Source organism: Astatotilapia calliptera, chromosome 17 (genome assembly GCF_964374335.1).
Source record: "Astatotilapia calliptera chromosome 17, fAstCal68.1, whole genome shotgun sequence".
NCBI classification, from domain to species: Eukaryota; Metazoa; Chordata; class Actinopteri; order Cichliformes; family Cichlidae; genus Astatotilapia; species Astatotilapia calliptera.
The window spans coordinates 31700015-31719322 of record NC_137438.1 but is presented as its reverse complement, the minus strand read 5'-3'; the positions used below and the strand labels follow the sequence as shown (position 1 = coordinate 31719322).

Below are 19308 nucleotides of genomic sequence, written 5' to 3'. Positions count from 1 at the left end.
AGATTCTGTCTCTTCATTCACTAATGTCCACTAATACTAAACCTCGTTTTGTTTAAAAGTTTTGGTTTTAAAAAATATCAGTTGCAAGAATTGATTTCGTTTGATTTCTTTTCTTTTGGTTGTGCACAGACTCCTGACTATTAACTCAAATAGAAAACAATAAATTCATTCTTTGGTAATTGGATGTCATCAGGTCATAAAGACACAGAGGTTACACAACTTTGTAAATGTCACAGTTTATTATATTTCACTGATATTATGACTTTTATGTTTACATTTTAAGACACCAGATTGTCAAGACACTAAAAAAGAAGGATGAAACAATTAATGCGAGGTTTACCCGTCATCTCTTTAATGGCCATGTGGGCTTGAGATTTTGTTAACCCTTAGACACATAAGTGGGTCAAAAAGGATCTGGTGTGGTCTTTTCCTTGCAATATCTAATTAATGAAAAGTTGTTATAATTTCATGTTCCAACTATTCCTTAAAAAAGTGTTTTTGATATTACGCCAATGACATTTTTAACTTACCTTTTATACATGTACAAAGTTTTAGTTTTTGTGTTACTACCCCAAGCTTCCATAAGTGGGCCAGAAAATACCCGTAATCATTTCCTATGGAATTTCATGGGAACCTTTGATTATTGTCAACTGCGACTGTCAGGAAAATATATTTTATTGAACACAAAGAGTGTAACACGTTAAGAAGATTATTTTAAACAGCAAGAACTAGCAGGCAGCACACATTTACCACTTACAGTGATTGTGTCACTGTAGATAAACAGCTTGTGCTGTTCAGGGGGAGGTTCAAATTTCTACAGTAGATGCCAAACAAGCTTGTCATAGCCAAAAGTTCTTCTGAGTCTGTGATGCATGCATCCCCTATGCAAGAACTGGACGGGTTTGTATTGGGAGACAGTCAGGGGAAGAAGTTCAGAATCTGGGGGAAATCCCGGTCCAGCAGTTTTGCACTAGGTTCAAAAAGACAAGACGCAACATCACCACAGATAATGTTGCCTCCTGTGCAGTGTCTTCTGAAGAGGTTTACAGCACAGAGTTTGCATTCAGCGGTACGGCATGGAGGAAAATACCAGAAAGGATTAAAAAAAACACAATTAATCACATTCCACGGTTTGTTGGCACCTACACCTGCCAGTGTAAAACACAGAGGTGGCCCATGGTGCTGTGGTGCAGCTTCACATTGGTATCTGGTATCGCAACTGCATGACGGGTCGTCCTCACCGAGCTCTCAAAGGAGCTTGCTGCATCACATATGAGAAGCCGGCTGGAAGGTTGCTCCCAACGGCAAACCACAATCACAGTGACAAAAGTCACAACTGGGCCCCAGGAAAAAAAGCCAATCGAAGACAACAAGATTTCAGATCCAAGTAACGAAGATCATAAAGTCAGCAGTCAGTGCGACAAAATCAATGTACCTGTGTGAAGGGATTACAGCCAGAAATAGGTCAAAACTTCATACAGACAGGAGGACAAAGAAAATATAAAGAGAGGAAGTATCGCTCATACCGACACACAAACAAAATGGATGTTGACATTGTTCTGTTGCTGGTTTGTATTTTTTTTTTTTCATTTCCGATTTTCAAAATGTGAAAAAAATATTTCAAACATCAAATCATTCTTGTCTGAACCAAAATATAGTATAAAATATAACACAAATGATTATTTTTAATCACAATAACAAAAGCGGCATAATTAACACAGGCCATTTTTGACCCACTTATGGAAGAATGTTGGGTCCAGTCACTCGTGCATCCAAGGTTTAACACACGTCACCCTGCAAAGGTCCAGGACCAGGTCACACTTGCTCAGCTCTCCTCATGCATGAACTGAAACACTTGTGTGAGGGACATCTATTTCATATACTAGACATTCATTTTTTGGTTTTTAATTCAGTCTGTAAAAAAACAACTGAAATAAGGTATTGCATTAAATGAGCACTTTGGCTGTTTTCACACTTTAGTCACATGTATAAATAAAACGTGTTTCACACAGATAACAGGTCACCGTACAGGTCACGCTCTCTGTAGTTCAGGTAGTTCATCAGCCTTGGGGGGAAGGGACCAGCAGCCATAGTTTCAGGGTCATTCAAGGTCCTGAGGCTCATGTGACTTCTGATTACCAGTCGACACAAGTGCTGCAGAGACCGTGGCTTCCCTTTGGACACAGAAACACACATAACCTCCAGCTTTTTAAATCACTTTTCAAAATGTCATGTTTTTCTCTGCTTTAGAGTGCATGTTTTGCACGTTTTTCTTATCTACAGACTTGTCTCTGCAGTTTTACCCAGTATGTCAGAAATCTCATCCCACTCCGGCCTCCTCTGCAGGATTTGTCTGAGCTTAAAACAAATGCTGACATGGCTGACGTAGTCCAGTAGCATCCTTACCACTTTGCCTACAACGTGAGCAAGGCATGATACTGACACAAACTCACAGAACTGAAAAAGAAAAGAAAAGGGAAGTGACATATTGTAGAGGTTAGCTAACAGATGGTCTGTGTGTCTGCCTGTAGTGTCTCTTACTGAGATGACTTTCGGTTGACTGTAAATCTGATAGGCTTGGTTATGCAGCTCAGTCCAGGTACTATCCAATTCTTCACTGTCACCATGACCGCACTGGAAACACCTGTACGGTTGCAAAAATCCGATAATGAAATTGATGAATCTGAACTACATATCCTCTGTAAATAAATCGAATATCGACTAATTTCACAGCAGGTATACGTGCTTGTAAGCGTGATATCCACTGTTGAGCAGCAATCGCAGCATGACGTGGTCTCTGAAGCAGTACTGCAGTGCTGTGGGGAACACCGTGTTGCTGATCACTCTGAAATAACAGTTAACCTCTGCTCCATGGGACAGCAACAGCTCCACCAAGTCGAACCTGGTTACAGAAATAAAAAAAGAAGATTTTAATGCCTCTGCTGTAACACAGCGCTGCCAATACCAGAAATGATAATAGTCAGAAATTACATGTACTGTATAGTCAAATTACATTTATAGTGATGTTAAAAAAATATTTGCCTAATCGTACTTCCTGATTTCTTACTGTTTTGCATATTTGTCACACTGCCTGTGAGCATGTTTCAGATAATAGACAGAGGTAACCTGTGTAAACACTAAATATTTTACACAGTAATTGTCCTTTAAATCTAATAAGTGGTTGGCTTTGACTAGGCCACATTTTGGTAAACATGACATAATTATTGGAGTAATATTGGTAGGCCAAGCACTCCAGGAAATGTTGGCTTTACAAAGGCTTTGTAAGCCTTTTCAGACTGATATATAGCAATGATTTTGTTTCTCATCTGTTCTTAAGTTTCTTTAAATTTTAAAACAATGAGCTGATTTTTGAGATCTTTTAGCCTCCTTTACTTTTTCACACAAATTCCTCATTCAGTAGGTAATAATCGGGCCTGGGTTTGAATAGTGAATAGTGACTAAATTCAGCTTTCTATAAAAAATATAGTTAATTACAGTTGAATTGCACCAAGCAGGTGCAATTACTTTTTCACACTGGGCCAGATTGGTTGGACCAGCTTTTTCCCTTAATAAATTAAATCATTGTTAAATAACTGTACTTTGTATTTACTCGGGTTAGCTTTGTCTAATTTTAAAATGTGTGACGATAGGAAACATGCAAATGTGACAAAGAAATCAGGAGGGGGCAAATACTTTTTTACAGCACTGTATGTACATACGCTATTTACCTCTCAGCACGTATAGCAACCAGTATGCATCGCAGTGGATCCAGGTCAGTTCTCGCGCCAGCCGCCAGCAACCTCTCCGAACAGGTTACATCACCGTTGGATACAGCGAAGTAGAGAGGAGTTTTCCTGAGGTCCCCGTAGTTCTCTGCAGCATTTACAGTACTTGTGCTTACAAATATAAACGACTTTTTTAAGAGGGCTGGAAACTTCATCACTTTAGAAAATCCCAACATCACCAAGCATTGACTTTGCATATTGCTCTACATATATAGTCCAGTGTATAGATGTTTAGTCCTGTGTTCAGATGGATAAACTTCACACTGATTTGCATTTTTTGCAGTGCAATGTCGCAAATATGAACCACAACTTTATCAGTGATGGGGGCTGAAGCACCCTTCACAGTCACTGAAGAGATGTTTTCATCTGCACTTGTTTTTTGCATGTGCGTGCATCTTTGCATTTACCGAATGTGTGTATTTGCGTGTACCGCTTTAGTCCTGCATAATTTAGAAACTCACTATGATAACTAAATGGCCTGAGTTGATGTTGTGTGCACGTGCGCATCCAGCTGATTCGTACCAGAGATGTGTGCATGTAGCAGGGCGTTGACATCATAACCCTTCTGGATAAGCAGCTCTAGACACTGAACCTGCCCCCCGTCTGCAGCAGAGTGGACAGGGCTCTGGCCTGAGAGGCGAATAGCTCTCTTTGTGGTGATAGGGATGAGAGTCCTCAGGATTCTGAAGAGAAAGAAGATCGGGTGGGTGGGAGATAAACAGGAAGAGAGCGGGGCAAAACACAAAACAGAACAGAGACAAAAATGTTCATTAGATCGTGGTGTGAGCTCTACTGTTATTCAGTGACAAAAGTGAAAAACAGTGATAAACAGAGGGCTCTTTGTGGCGATGAGTACAGAGAAAGCACTGCAGCTGCGGAGACAGATGCTTTACATTCAAATTGGCTGCAAAATTAGAGGAAAGTGTTTTTGGTCAAGTTATTTATTTTGGGGATTATTAGTTAGAATGTTGTTGAATGTAGTCAGATGTTATTGGGTTTGAGAGTGAGCTTAAAGTTGCATGAACTCACAGTATGTATCCTTCATACGCAGCTCTATGGATGGGCAGCTGGCAGGCGTAGCTGGCAACATTTGGGTTGGCTCCGTGCTCCAAAAGCAGCTTGACACAGTCCAGGTTTCCAGATCCGGTTGCATCATACAGGACTGTGTCTCCATTGCTTGCCTGGGCATTCACATCACCACCTAGTGGAGTTCAGAGAAAATACAGCAATGTCTGACCCGTCAGGAGGTTTTTATGAGGCATGATACAACATATACTGTTTTACCGTGGTGTATAAGTATGTCTAAAACTTCAGAGTTGCCATGTTCAGCTGCGATCCCCAGCGGTGTCACGCCATGACCGTCTCTGCTTGTTATTTTGGCTCCATGTCGGAGTAACAGCATCATAATAGCTGCACAACCCTCCTGGGGTGAGGGATAGGACACAAATGAACACATAAGGAAAGAAAGGTAATAAAAACTAGAGAAAAATAAAATTTTGTGCTTAAACCTGAACTTTGAGTTTAGATTCAGCTCCATTCACCTTTGCTGCCTCGTGAATGGCCCTCCACTTGGTGAGACACACCTGCTCTACGAAGGCCCCGCCCATGATGAGGGAAAGAACCATGTCGTATGAGCGTTGTCTCACTGCTGCAAAAATGGAAAACAAAAAATGATTCCATAAAAAAAAAGCATAATAATGAAGGTGTTGTGTCAGCTGTCTGAGTGTGTTGTGCTACCGATTAGCAGAGGTGATTCATTCCTGCTGTTGTTGTTGTGCGGTGAAGCTCCGTGCTTCAGAAGTAGCTTGATGTTTTCCACCTGGCCGGCCTCAGCTGCCAGAGTCAGAGCCGTATCACCGTCCTCCGTCTGCTCCTCCAGGGTCAGGTCGGTGGATTCCAACACTGCAACAAGAACACCATTAAGACTGCGTTAAAGGTGGAAATCTACTCAGCCCACTGCTCCAGTAATTGTAGCTTACATTCCACTAAATAGTTTGATCAAGCTGACATCACACTGGTTTTCACTCTCACCCTGCAGCACTGTGTGGAGGACATCTGGCTGCAGCTGCACAGCTGCTGCGTGCAGAGGCAGCCAGCCCCTGCTGTCACTCTCTCTGAAGGCAGACGCGCAACCTGACAGCTCCTGCAGCGCATCCACATCACCTGCCAAGATACAAACAAGAGCCACAAGGAGACTCACAGGGAAACATTTTTAATATTTATGACCAACAGTGAGTTTAAATGTAGGCGCGCCCGCCTTGTACGTCTTTGCTTAATGCCGCATGCAAAAGGCAAACATGATTAAAGGGAACATTACCTTTTTGAATGGCTGCCATAATCTTCATAAACTCCACACTATTTGTGTTTTTCCTATGAAAATGAAAGCATTTACTCTGGAAACACTATGATAGAGCTTCATTATACTTTTGATTGCTGATTGCCTTAAAATTTTGTTAATTTGGAACATAAACAACTCCTAACAATACAGTTAGGTCCATAAGTACAGGTTAAGTATAGTAAAAGTTCATATAATCTTGGTTTTTTCCACAATTGTGCAGGCTCTTTTCAATGTTTTCTGGCAAACTTTAATCTGGCCTTCCTGTTCTTGAGCATAACCAGTGGTTTGCACCTTGTTGTAAACCTTCTGTATTTACATTCTGCTGATTGTAGACTTTGACAATGGTACGCCTACCTCCTCAACAGTGTTCTGACTTGGTTAGATGCAGGATGAATTATGTGCATAGGGCTGTATTCTCTGCTCGGATTCAGCCAAATGCTGCAAAAGTGACTGGATGATGCTTCAGAATGAGAACAGATCGTGATCTGAAGCATACTGGGAATGCTACTCAAGCTGAAAGTCTGCATTTCAATCACATCTGGATTGTTTCATTTAAAACCACTGTGACATTGTATGCGGGCAAAATTACAAAATCTATATGATTGTCCAAATACTTATTGACCTAACTGTCAATTTTCATTAATAATAAACATTAAAGACCCTTCTTGGTTTTCCATACCTATCTGTTTGCACTGAGCATGGCAGCTTGTAGGCATCTTGAATGCTCTCTCGAATAGCAAACTCAATCAAGTCTTCATTTATGGCCTCCTGTTCAAAGTCCTCCATTTCTATATGTAGAGACAAAAGCAAGAGAAAGGGGCACTTGAATTCTTTTCATAAATAGGAGTTTCGCGTACAGTATGAAGGTGAATTATACAATGTAGAAACCTTATCAGTCTGTAGATCGTGCTTTCTGCACAGCATGCAACTTTCTGGCACGGTATCACCACTATTCATGCAGGACATAAGCATGCTAATGTAAAGCAGTCCTATTGGAAATTACACAACAACCTTAACTTGCATTTCATGTTAGTCATATTAGTCGGTCTCACCGGTTGATCTGAATAAGTCCCCTTGAGGTCTCCAGCTCACAGCCTGGTTGTGTTTTTGTTTTGCAGTGTGTTAAGCTGTTTGGGTTATATTTAGATGTGGCCTGCTTTAGATGACCTGCCTCAGCTCAGACTATGCCTTCCACGTCTTCTCTTACAACTGCAGCAGACAAAGTACTTCTGCACTGTGTGTTCAGTCGAATGAAGTTATTTGTTCCCATGTAATTGAAACACGCAAGCTTGTGAGAAGTTGAGACCTGACTTTTGGAAACCTGCATTCATTGCATTAGCTCAAAATAATAAAATGATGAAGAAGTTCTACATATAATTAATAATCTTAACAATATACATCCCAGTAATGTGAATGAAGAAGTTAAATCAGATGTATGCAAAAGAAGGGATACTTCCCTTCCAAAGCTGCTTACATGGAAAGACAGTGAAAGGACACATGGCTGCAGCTGATTTCTGATTGATTTGCATAATTCATTCCTGTATAATGTTGGAAAAAATAGTGGAAAATGTCAGTGGTAATTTCTCAAAGCCCAGAATGATCTCCACATTAACAGTCTCTCAACCTTAAGTATATTACACTTGTGCCCATATCTAGCAGAAAGGGACTGAGCTGATTTGGCCTGTTTGAAGTTTTGAAAAAGTGGGGGGTATTTTGCCCCCTAATTATTTGATGATCATGATTCATAGTAAAATTTGATCATAAAGTAATAAAAGGGAAAGCAGTTACAGCAAAATGTTTAAAAACCATAAGCTGCCAAAGTCTGGGGAACTGACATAGGAGAATTTTTGGAAAAATAGATACAAAAGGGAAATGGATATTAGGAAATTAACTAACTACAAAGAAACAAACAATTTAAGATAGCTTTAATCAAATCCAAAATAACCAAAAATGTAATTAAATATCAAATTATGTTAACGGCATATTGAAATTAAATCATTTCAATATTTTTTTATTCAATGAAATTCTTTTAATGACTTTAACGAGAGCTTTAACAAAGCAAAAAAACAAAACAAAAACATGGTTAATCATTTAATATAAAGTGGCTATAAACAGTATTGTCATTAAATAATATTTATTTTTTTATTTTTTGATGCATAGATCTTGCAACTAGAGTAATATATATTTCATGGGGTTTCCCTCCCTGCGTCCAAGGGTTTCCATAAAAGGCCGTTTGCAGCTCCTCCCCCTCACTTTTGTCAGTCAGAGGGTGCAGGTGTTGGTAATGGATGTCAAGGTAGGCCAAACGGGCAGTGAGACCTTGTTTGATGGGATTTGATCTCATATCTTACTTAAAACGATGCTACTGTAATTGGGATGGGCTGCTAGCTTGCCCGCTGGCAAGTTCAACGTAAACTAGAGCTAGCTATCTTGGTTTTAACAAAATATCAGAGCAACTCTTACAAGTAATCCCAGCTAACTTGGCAGTAAACATAAAAACTTGTGTAAATTTTTACAGTGTGACTAATTGAATTCCCTTATAATTTAATTTTTTTAAACAGTGGCCCATGCTTATGTCAAACTGTACTATTTATGCTATATTTGACAGTAAATTTAAGGTGGCACTTAGAGCAAGATTTTATTGTCATCAGCTAGTTTTATACTGTTTTAAACCCTAAAAAATTATATATAGCTACATTTATATAGCTTAAACAATACTGGGACTGTTAGACTTAAATGTGAGACTATGGTGAAATCTAATTTCTGCTGCTGCACACAAACGTCACCAATCCCAAATTTATTTTTATAACTCTAAATGACTATACATAATGTAAAGCATATACACTGTATGATGTAGCAATACTTTCATATTCATCCCAAAGGTGCCTTTTCTCCTCCTGAGTCTCTTGACAAATTTGACTCTCTGCTTTGAATATGGGTCACCAGTAACCGATCTCCATAGAGTGGCACTGTTGGTGAGTTGCTACAGGCTTGATGTATGTCACATTTGTTCTATGTTGCGGGGCTTTTCTTGGCCCAGAGTTAACCTCTGGAGAACTTACAGAAATCTTTTTTTCTTATTTCTGACAATATGATAACCAAAGAGGTCTGCTATGCTTGGATAAAAGAAATTTTTAATTTTTAATCACAATTCTGTTGGATTTTTTTTTTTTTTTAACAAAAACCTCTCTGATGGTCCCTATTTCCCCTATAGAAGCAGGATCTTCCCAGTGACTATTTGGTTCCCATTAGTTATGTTCCCAACGAGGTGGTATGTATGAAATGAAGAAATATGAGCAAATTTCTTTTACTATTTTTAATTTTATTTTTGTTTGACAAAGGTTGTTCATGGTTTTTGTACATGCCTCTCCAGGCTGGCACTTGTTGGGTGGTGCTAAATATCTATCCATTGGAGCAAAGTCTTGAGAGATTGACCAACAATTTTGGTGACAAATCCACCAACAGAGAAAGCCTGCTTATTTTTATTGAAATTCTCCAAACTGTGTGGCTGAAGTTTGACCATATGAAAGTGGTGGGTAATCATCGACCTCATTCATTATATGCATTTCTGACAGCATATTTATTTTAAATAGCGTTTGGACTGTGACATGCATAGTTTTAAAATGAGATGTAGTTTAATTTGTAGAAGCACACTGGTTCACTGTGCAAGAGAACACTGAAACTCAGTTTTAGGCAGAATTTGTTTTTGTACACTTAATTGTGTAATTTAGTTATTTCAAATGAGCATGTTATCTGATTCCCACAGGAAATATTGATGCAGTACTTTGATTGCCACTATCAGGAACAGCACATACCATCTGGCCCTTACTTTGACTACATGGAAAACCTCTTACGTGGAGCTGATCGAGGACTATTTGATTTCTCATGTGAACCACCACCGTGCCCAAGTACTCGACAAACATTTACGACTCAAGAAACATCCCAGTCACCACCTAACCTTAGAACTCAACAAACACCAGGTACAATGTTAATGCAGTTAATGCACCGGACTTGGGTGCTTTATGTAACTTAGAAAATAATGGGGGGGAAAGTGTACTCAGTGTATTTTTTTGTTTTTTTTTTTTGTTTTGTTTTTTTGTTTTTTGTCATTTGCAGAGTTTCTGGAGGACGACAACTTGACGCTTTTGATTTTTGTCACCATCTCCATTGCAGTTTGTGTCATTGTTTGTGTGTTTTTGTCGCTGGTGAGTAAACCATCAAACCCCTAACCCAGTAAGTTTATCAACTTTCCTTGCCCTGAAATTCCCAACAAATTAGTGAGTAAAATCTCTAACAGAATGCAACAGTTCATCAAATCGTTTTTTTGTTTTTTGTTTTTTTTCCCCAGCAAGTACTGTTGAGTCAACAATTTCATTCATCCATGCTGGCTTATGGATAAATGCCAACAAAACGTTTGAGTTTAATACCGATAGAAAACACTTTATAGTGGTGTACTTTTATCAGTAAAATATGATCAATATGTTAAACAAACCTGCCAGACATTCCTATTTGGTATTAAAATTGTGTGCATGTTGGTGTAACACCTCCTTTAAGACATGCTATGTAGCTTCACAGGAAGCATTACTTCCATGAGTCTGGTTGGTTGGGAGTAGCGTTTGCAGTAATAAGAGGGCTAAGCATAAAAGCAAAGCGGTCTAAATTTACTGATCAATCTGCACTTTTATTCTCATCTATTGTCATGAGCTTTTGGTAGTGACCACAAGTTTGAGTTCGTGGATACAAGCAGCAGAAAGGAGTTTCCTTCTAAGAATGGGCTCTCAGTCATTTGAGGAACTCTGAGTAGAGCTGCTACACATTGAAAGGGGTCAGTTGAGATTGTTCAAGCTACTGACTAGGCCTCCTAGGTATGTTGTTGTGGTCATGTCCCACCGGGAAGAGGCCGATGGACAGACCAAACACTCGCTGGAGAGACTACATCTCTCGGCTAGCTTGGGAATCTCTTGGTGTCACCCCCGGATGGACGAGCTGGTGTGGGGAGTCTGGTCTTCTCTGCTCAGACTGCTGCCCTTGCAACCCAAACCCAGATAAGCAGTGAAAGATGGATGGCTTGTTGCACAATGGCATAAGCATTAAGCTCAAAACTCTTTTTCCTGTGTACAACCTCTCCAGAAGTGCACTCTTGGCTTTCGGTTATTCAGGCAGATAACTGCATTAGTGCAGAAATGGTCCGTAATGCAAGCTGAGAAAGCACGGGACCAGAGCTGTGCTGCTGCTTTTTAACAGTTCAAAGAGGACTGCACGGTCCTCTCCGGATAAAGAAACCCTAATTTGGGGTATCTATTTTGAACCTCTTCTAAAGAGAATCGCCCTTAGTGTTAAAACTTCAACTCAGCTGTACAGACTCTTGGCCTGTGTGGTCTAATAAAGCCTATTTCCTAATGAGTCTTCATTTTAGTTGGCACTTCCAGGAAGGCAATTCTTCTAAAGTTCAACAGCTCATCAAAAATTCAGCAGTACTTTGAGGCTGTTTTTGTATGATAAACATTATTTGGGTGCTCTTTTTTTTTGTTTGTTTCTCCAGTCCAGGTCCCGAAGGCGTTTACATGTTTGCAGCACTGAAAATATTCAAATGCAACCTACTAAAATGACCCAAACTCCGACTGCCTCTCTGAAGCATGATTAATAAGAAGGAAGGGAAAAAAACTGGACGGCAATAGAACGACTCGCTCTCCAGGTTGTTCTGTTGTTGGCACGAGTCTGCTGGATAAATGAGTGATCTGATGGCTTCAAGGCACAGACTAAAGCTGCTGTATGAGAGATTGCGGAATTCAACTGGTGCTATCTCGCAAACAACGCCACAAGAATCCGGTCTTATGTTTTTTTGTTTTTTTTTTTAATCTCTCAATTCTTTTCCTCCAACCTGATATCTGAGCAAGTGAAGCAAGAAGAGGGGAACCGTGGCAACAAAACGGGACATCTTTAGTTATGTGTTTGAACCAATGTGAATTAAATGAGATGATGCACAGCTGCATAATGTGTCTCTTTCTCTCCACTAGCTTACTGCTGCCACTTAATGGAGTTGATGAAAGTTCTTGCATTTTGTATGGCACAAGAAAACAGAATATGGATGTCATATTTATTTGTCATGAACAAACTGAGAATAGATCTCTTTGAATGACAAATATTTTTAAATACAAATTAACTTATTCGTATAGTCATAGCGTTGTTCGTCATGATTGTGCGCTGAGATGATTTCCGGGTCAGAGGCAGGACAAGGCACAAATGGAGAAATTAGTGGCTGGATAGCTGTCAAAAATTGCTTCTCATCCTGGCTGCTGTTTAAATCAGTTTGTCTGACGCTTCTGAAAAGACCAGGTTCTTTATCTGCTATTCTGAACTGGAGCCATTCAGGTGGTGATTCAGTTTGGGAGTCGCAGTTAAAAATATCATTGAAACCTCAAATCAAAATATCATTACACTGTCATCAACTGGCCGTTTCCCTGTGGTTAGAGATCGGCCTTTAACTGGAGTATATTTACGCAAGTCCACACATGGAATTCTTGCTTTCTATAATGTAATGTATAAAAATGCACTTCACAAGTGGGTTATGCAACACCTATACGTGCAATAATGTGTATTTTTGAGCCCAAGTATGTCCAAAATAATCAAAAAATATGTAAACAGTAATAGGTTACAGCAAAAAGTACTGCATCAAAGAGCACGGCTGAACGTCTGAACTACCTCATCTGATTTTCACTTTCCAAACAACAGCTTGAGGAATAACCTTGACATATTCTAAGCGAAATATTCTCTCGAGAGAACAAGCACCCACTTTATCCTGACGAACAAATTGATATGTGGGAGTTTATGGAAAAGTCTCAGACAGCGTCAGTGTGCGACATAATGACTCAGCCTGTAGGCGGCCACTCCAACACGTCAGAAGTCCGCCAGTTTGTCTGAAGTGAAAGCAGACTGCCGGCCCATCCTCAAGTTTCACTACACGCTTGGACATTACACCCACAGACACACAGAGATGAGCTCTGTCTTTGGACTGAAAAAACTGAATTTCATGCACTGCATTTGAGAAACTTGGGATTCTTTCTCCATATGAGGAAGAAAGTAAGTATGTCCTTTAATTTTTTAATGTTTTTAACATATGTAATATGTGTAACTGTATACGCTTCCATACTGGCATTGATTTTTCTTAACTTTGCTCATTAAATAACAGGAATATTATTTTATATTAACATTTCCTGCATTCTTTGTTTTTTTTGTCAGCTGCTTGCTTGTTATGAAATGCCACTGTGCTTTTTATAAAGAAATGTAGCCTTGTGGGTTTCTTCAAGCTGACTGTTTTATTAGATAAGTGCTAAACTGATAAAGGGAATATTACAATCATATAACATTACAGGACTACATCAAAAAGTTCATGTTATGAAGCATGCTTCCTTTTTGAGCTGCATTTAAAAGCAGTTGAATGTTATTAAGAGATCTACAGTAAATGCTGCACGTACTGCTGCTGCAGCACTCTTCAAGAGGCAGTAACGTGACACGCTAAGAGGAGTAAAAAAAAATTGATTTTTTTTTTTTTTAAATAAAAGGATAAAATGCATTTTGCATTAAATGTGACACTAACGAGTTTGCACATTCATTTATTAATTCATTGTTTATCGTTTGAAGCAGTGAGTTTTAAACTGGGAGTGTCACTTTACTTCACTGACAGTCTAAAATATATGTATCGTAAATTTACTGTAATATTGACAAAAATGAGAAAAAGGTTATACTAGGTAAAGCAGATCATTAAAATAGTTTATAGATCAAATTTAAAAATAATTGGATCCACAGATTTAGCTCCATTTCTAGTCTTAAAATGTTGCCCAGCCTTTTATTTATTGGCTTTTATGCCTGGCAAAGACATTGGAATCCTCACCTTTAAGTAAGGGGGGGAAATTGATTATCCTGTAATACAACCACACTACCCTCAAACAAAACACTGAGGTTGAACTGGTCAACTTTCATTTCAGGGATGTGGTAAATCAATGCTCAGTAACAACACCGCAGCAGATGTCGATTGCTGTACCTTATGTAATGTAAGGTATACATTTCCCCCTCAGATCTTGAAAGCACCTTGTCTCCTCCTGAGTCTGGTAACAAGTTTGAATCTTTGCTCTGGAAAATTTGGGTCACCAATAACTGATGATGTGAACAAGCTGCCAGTATTGGTGAGTTACTACAAGACTGATACATATATTTATAGTGCGTTGACACATGAACTTCTGTTTTGTGCTTCATGTTAAATTATCTCTGTAAGAGCTTCCATTCCTGATCATTTGTAGTAAAAACAAAAATCCTTCCCTGTCATTAATTCCTCTGTAGAAGCAGAATATCCCCTATGATTATGAGATTCCTGTTAGTTACATTCCCAAAGAAGTGGTATGTATAATGCAACGTGAGAGAATCAAATATAAAATTGGTTTGAATTGAATCAAAGCTGCTCATAGTTCTGTTTCTCCGTCTTCAGGCTGGCACCTGCTGGGTGGTGTTAAATATCTATCCACTGGAGCAAAGTCTTCGGAAGCTGGCCAGCACGTTTGGCACCATCTCCACCAACAAAGACAACGTACTCCTCTTCATTGCAATGCTCAAGAGTTTACGCTTCACCTTAGACCACGAGAGGCTGGTGGGTAATGAGACACTGTGGTCTATGCTGCTCATCTTCTCTGCAAACAGTACTTGAATTTGTGCCTTTGTAAAATTTAAAGTATCAGTGATCAGGTAGAAAGCCCTTTTGGCAGTGTGTTGGTGTGCGTGTAGCACGACATGTTGTAAAATCAAAGTTACCTGTGATATTGTGCAGACCGTTGGGTGCCTGCACTCGTATGTATATCTCCATCAGGTAACGCTTAGAAATGTTCAGGCCTACAGGGCATGTGGAAACACACTAACACTATGCTAGTTTTGCAAATAAGCCCTGCAGCTTAATTTTATGCCAAATTAATGTAATAACCTAGACAGTGAGGGACTTGTTTTAAGGAACATTTAATTGAATAACTGAGGTATTTAAGGTTGGCTTGTTGTCTGATTTCCCACAGGAAATGGCGATGCAGAGCTTCCAGTGTCACTATCAGGAACATGGCTTACTGACTGGTCCTTACTTTGACTACATCAGAGACTTTTTACACACTGCTGCTCAAGGACCAACTGACTTCTCCTGTGAGCCACCACCATGCCTTAGTACTGAACAAACACCAGGTACAGTCCTCACTTGCATTTAAAGTTCAGATTTTTTTGTGAAAGCTTCCAAAATAAAGTAGATTATTGGAGGGGGAGGCATTCGTTTAGGATTAGGAATCCAGCTGTGTACAGTAATCAGATATGCAGCCTTAAGGCAGAAGCGTTTCTTTACAAAAAAAAAGAAAAGTAATTTGATGACCTCTCAAAAACAAAAGGTATTGAAATGACCAGTCCCTAGCTGTAACTAAGATTGATTTCCATCAGAGTATTCTGTCACACATTCAATAAGGGGATTGGTCTGCCCTCTATCATATTTCTAAGGTGTAAGTGTGATTGGTTACATTGTCAATAACGTCCTCCTTGCAGGGGTTCATGAAGGGAATCGTGGGGATGCTTGGTCGAGAAGATCTCCCCTGCTTTTGGTTCTCATCCCCTTCATCACTTGTGTTGCTCTCATAGTGTGGTTGGTAAGTGAATTTAGACTTGAGGCTTCCGTCTGCTGGTCTTTGTGGGTTAGGCTAAAAAAGCCTGGCTGTTAATGTGCCCTCATTATATTGAGCACTTCCAGGAAGGAAGTTGTAAGGTTAACAGCTCATCAAAAATTCATTAGTAATCTGAGACTCTGTTAACGTAATAAAACCCACTTTTCAGATTTACTTTCTGTCATATGAAACTGTATGACCAACACAGGCTTGGTGCTTTTCTTGTTTTCCTTGTTTTTTTGTTTTTTTTTTAGGTCAAGTCTGGAAAGCGTTTACCAGTATGCAACACTGAAAATAGCCAAATGGAACCTTCTGACACGATCCCAACTGTGTCTATCTCCATCCCACTTCAAACACTCACCCACGCTGCTGACGCTCAGCCAGAGCGGGAAGCGATTGCTGAACATGAAAGTGGATGAAGGACGTTTAATAAAGAAGGAAAAACTTGGACAGCAGCATACCAACTCACTCTCCAGTCAGCTGGATAAATGAGTGGTCTCCTCTGCTTTCACTCATCTGAGCGCAGGGTCCACAGCTACTCTGCAAGAGCAAACCCAAGCTGTTGTGGAGGCAGGTGTACTACAAAATTCCCCATCGGCACTTCTTTGGTAGCTGATTATCTTTCAAAATGGCTGGCAAAGCACAGATTTTCCTGCCTTGGGTTCCGCTGGCCTATTTTGTGACAACCAGATTCAGTTTGTTTTTCCTCACACTCTGGACTAATATCTTTAAGGGGTTTGTGCTTCACTTTGAAGCTGCAATCAAAAAAAAAAGTATCGCTGGAGCTTAAAATCATGTAATCATCACATGTCATCCACTTGATGACTCTGTCTGGGCGGTTGCCAAGACCGCCCTTTCACTGCTTCGCAACAACCTGATTTCTACAAGCAGAAAAAGACGTACAGTCACATTAATGCTATCTTGAAAGGAAACAACTAAAATGCTGTTGCTGCGTTTTATCTCACGCAGCCTGTCCTGTACTTGTTGTTGACATTATTATGATCTGCGATCTGTCGCAAATTGCAAACCTGCTACTCACAAACAACACACTGAGCAGTTCAACAAGTGTCCCACTTTGTGTATCAAAGATCTGACCAGATGGCAGATAGCCATCGCCAGAGGCACTTTGAATCCAGTCATTGTATTTTCAAAGCCGTTGCCCAGTGATCTATAGCTGCTGCTCAGCCGCAGTGAGTGTGTTAGAGGTTTTAATGCCTTATTCACTGGGTCAATCATGTTCAGTCATGAGAACATGACTCCCCGAGTGTGAGCACTCTTGTAGTGCATGTGTCACAGACGGAGCGGGAGACAGTGCAGACAGGACGAGGGAAAGTGAGGGAGATAGGGACTGATAGATGGATGGACGGATGAGCTCAGTGAGAAGGATAAGGAGGGCTTGTTCTCGTCACAAAAGAACTGGCCGTAGGCTGGAGGAAATGCCAGTTACAAACACGACTGATGTGCACAGATCCCTATGAATCAACAGGCTAAGAATCCTTCTAGACCGCAGGCTAAGCACCCTACAGAGCCCGGTTAGTATTCAATAACAGTTGACTGTATTTGAATGATTAACTTCCAAAACACACCCATGAAATATGGATATATCTTTGGTAAAATGTCTTTCTGTCGTAGACTTTGTGTAAACAGTGTTGTCTTTATAGTGAACTGTTTGTAAAGGTTTCATATTTGTATTTTGTGAAAACATGTTATTTGTGTGTAAGTATTTAAGTTATTTGGTTACGTGTTTCACTTACAAAAATGTTTCCAGCTGTTTTAGTGATGCAAATGATGAACACGCCCAATTATATCGTGAATGTACAGGAGCTAGACAAAATACTGTGAACGCAGAAAGGAAAGCGCGTTGTAACTCTCACCAAATTCAGAAATCCATCATTTTGCACTGCAGGGGTCTGATCACATTTACAAATTACTATATTTAGATACTGTCCCCATATTTGAAAACTGTTTGTCTTGGATTTCCTCTGTTTTTCCTGAGGTTTTTCACCTATACAGTTCATCTGACTGACATGGCTGCAGTTTGGGAGGAGCATTTTAACTGTTTTTTTTTTTCCCTCATATTGATAATTCACATGCAACATTGTTGATTGTTCAGTATCTTTTATACCCAGACGAAAGCAAATTTTACAAGATGTCAGTCACCACATTGGACCTACTATAAATCTGTTACAGTGTAATTATTTGCAGAGAGCCTTTCCACTCTCCTCTGCTTGTAGTTTCTTATTTTCTCCACATTTTGCTGTGCTCAGGAGGTTTCTGGGCTTCAGCCCTCCAGCAGTGGGTGTTTAACTCCCAGCCAATAAAAGTTTTCTGGCTTTGAGGGTGGGGAAACGTGGTGACAACATTACACGCCTCCGTCTCACTCCTCTGCTCTCTGTCTGTGTTGTGAATGTCTGTACATCTGTTCCTCCAGAGGCACATAGTTAAAGCAGAGTGGCCAACTGGCAATGCTGCACCTTGCTGTAAAGGTGTGGCTGTGTTTGTTGTCTATAGGGTGACCGCAGTGAAATAATCAGAAAATGTTGTTTCATCTCCCTCGTGTCATTCACCCCCCCTTTTTTTTTTTTTTTTTTTTTTTTTTTTTTTGAGGAGGCAAAAGTGGGGAAAAGCTGGATGTAACATCTGTAATTAGCATAAAGTGTATACGATACTGTCGCCTTTTACTGTAGTTTTCATTGCAATAGAATTTTTTTTTTTTTTAAGGAACTTTATTTTTGCTAATCCATATAAATGGCTACTAAGCAGATGTTCTGCCGGTATTGTGCATATATTCTGATTTGTCATCAAAGTGAACCAAGTTTGTTGCCTTCCTGAAATCTTTGTAATTGAAATGGTAGACTTCATGTTCAGGCATGTGAAGTTTATTTAACACTGGGCTTGATAAAAGGCCTCCATTCTTTTCTTTTCTTTTTTCTTCTTCGGGGAATATTTCGACATGCATGACCTCTGAACAAAGTATTGTATTCAGAGAGAATGGTGTTATTCCAAAGGGACAGAGGTTTATTTGGAGAATTTTTCCACATCCTGTTTTTCTTCACAAACAACACTACCACCCATAAAATGTCTCTGTGACTGTTGCAATAAAACTAATTCATGAAGTTATGTTCAACAAAACAGTGCATTTGGGCTAAATGTTGTTAGACTATAAATGATTACATTTTTCGACAAAGCACCTAAGATCTTGTAAGATTTGGTGTACACAAGATGAATTACTTGACGTTTACATGTCTTTAAGACACACCTAATAATATAGAATAATTAAGTTTTAATTGACCATTTAATTTTCTTACTTGCAGACCATGGCCAGCAGAAATCAGGTTATATTGAAAAGCTTTAGGTAAATATTCTATTCAGCCTTTAAATTTATAGGGCAAATAGTGTATATGCTAAATCACCACTTCCTTGGGTACGCCTTGATAGTGTTGGATTCAACCCCCTTTTGCCTTCAGAACTGCTTTAATTCATCATGGCAATAATTCATCAGGTGCTG

At 39.6% G+C, this 19308-nt stretch overlaps 3 protein-coding genes across 3 annotated transcripts; 2 read left to right on the top strand and 1 right to left on the bottom strand.

Annotated features, from left to right (window-relative positions):
• Window positions 1-220: 220 nt before the first annotated feature.
• On the bottom strand, window positions 221-6960 carry asb15b (ankyrin repeat and SOCS box containing 15b). Its single transcript, XM_026148134.2, has 13 exons — window positions 6803-6960; window positions 6103-6155; window positions 5817-5948; window positions 5523-5687; window positions 5327-5433; window positions 5070-5208; window positions 4815-4986; window positions 4308-4468; window positions 3729-3873; window positions 2747-2902; window positions 2542-2644; window positions 2304-2457; window positions 221-2174 (listed from the first exon to the last, which is right to left on the bottom strand). The coding sequence occupies exons 1-13, from the start codon at window positions 6907-6909 to the stop codon at window positions 2005-2007; spliced, it is 1764 nt and encodes a 587-aa protein (XP_026003919.1). The 5' UTR covers window positions 6910-6960; the 3' UTR covers window positions 221-2004.
• A 1396-nt stretch (window positions 6961-8356) lies between these two features.
• Window positions 8357-12118, top strand: LOC113008906 (uncharacterized). The gene is made up of 7 exons (XM_026146831.2): window positions 8357-8419; window positions 9006-9098; window positions 9338-9394; window positions 9497-9655; window positions 9890-10103; window positions 10240-10328; window positions 11666-12118. The coding sequence occupies exons 1-7, from the start codon at window positions 8408-8410 to the stop codon at window positions 11765-11767; spliced, it is 726 nt and encodes a 241-aa protein (XP_026002616.2). The 5' UTR covers window positions 8357-8407; the 3' UTR covers window positions 11768-12118.
• Window positions 12119-13051: 933 nt separating this feature from the next.
• On the top strand, window positions 13052-16567 carry LOC113008905 (uncharacterized). Its single transcript, XM_026146830.2, has 7 exons — window positions 13052-13203; window positions 14199-14306; window positions 14461-14517; window positions 14606-14764; window positions 15177-15336; window positions 15685-15785; window positions 16055-16567. The coding sequence occupies exons 1-7, from the start codon at window positions 13192-13194 to the stop codon at window positions 16217-16219; spliced, it is 762 nt and encodes a 253-aa protein (XP_026002615.1). The 5' UTR covers window positions 13052-13191; the 3' UTR covers window positions 16220-16567.
• The last annotated feature ends 2741 nt before the right edge of the window (window positions 16568-19308 follow it).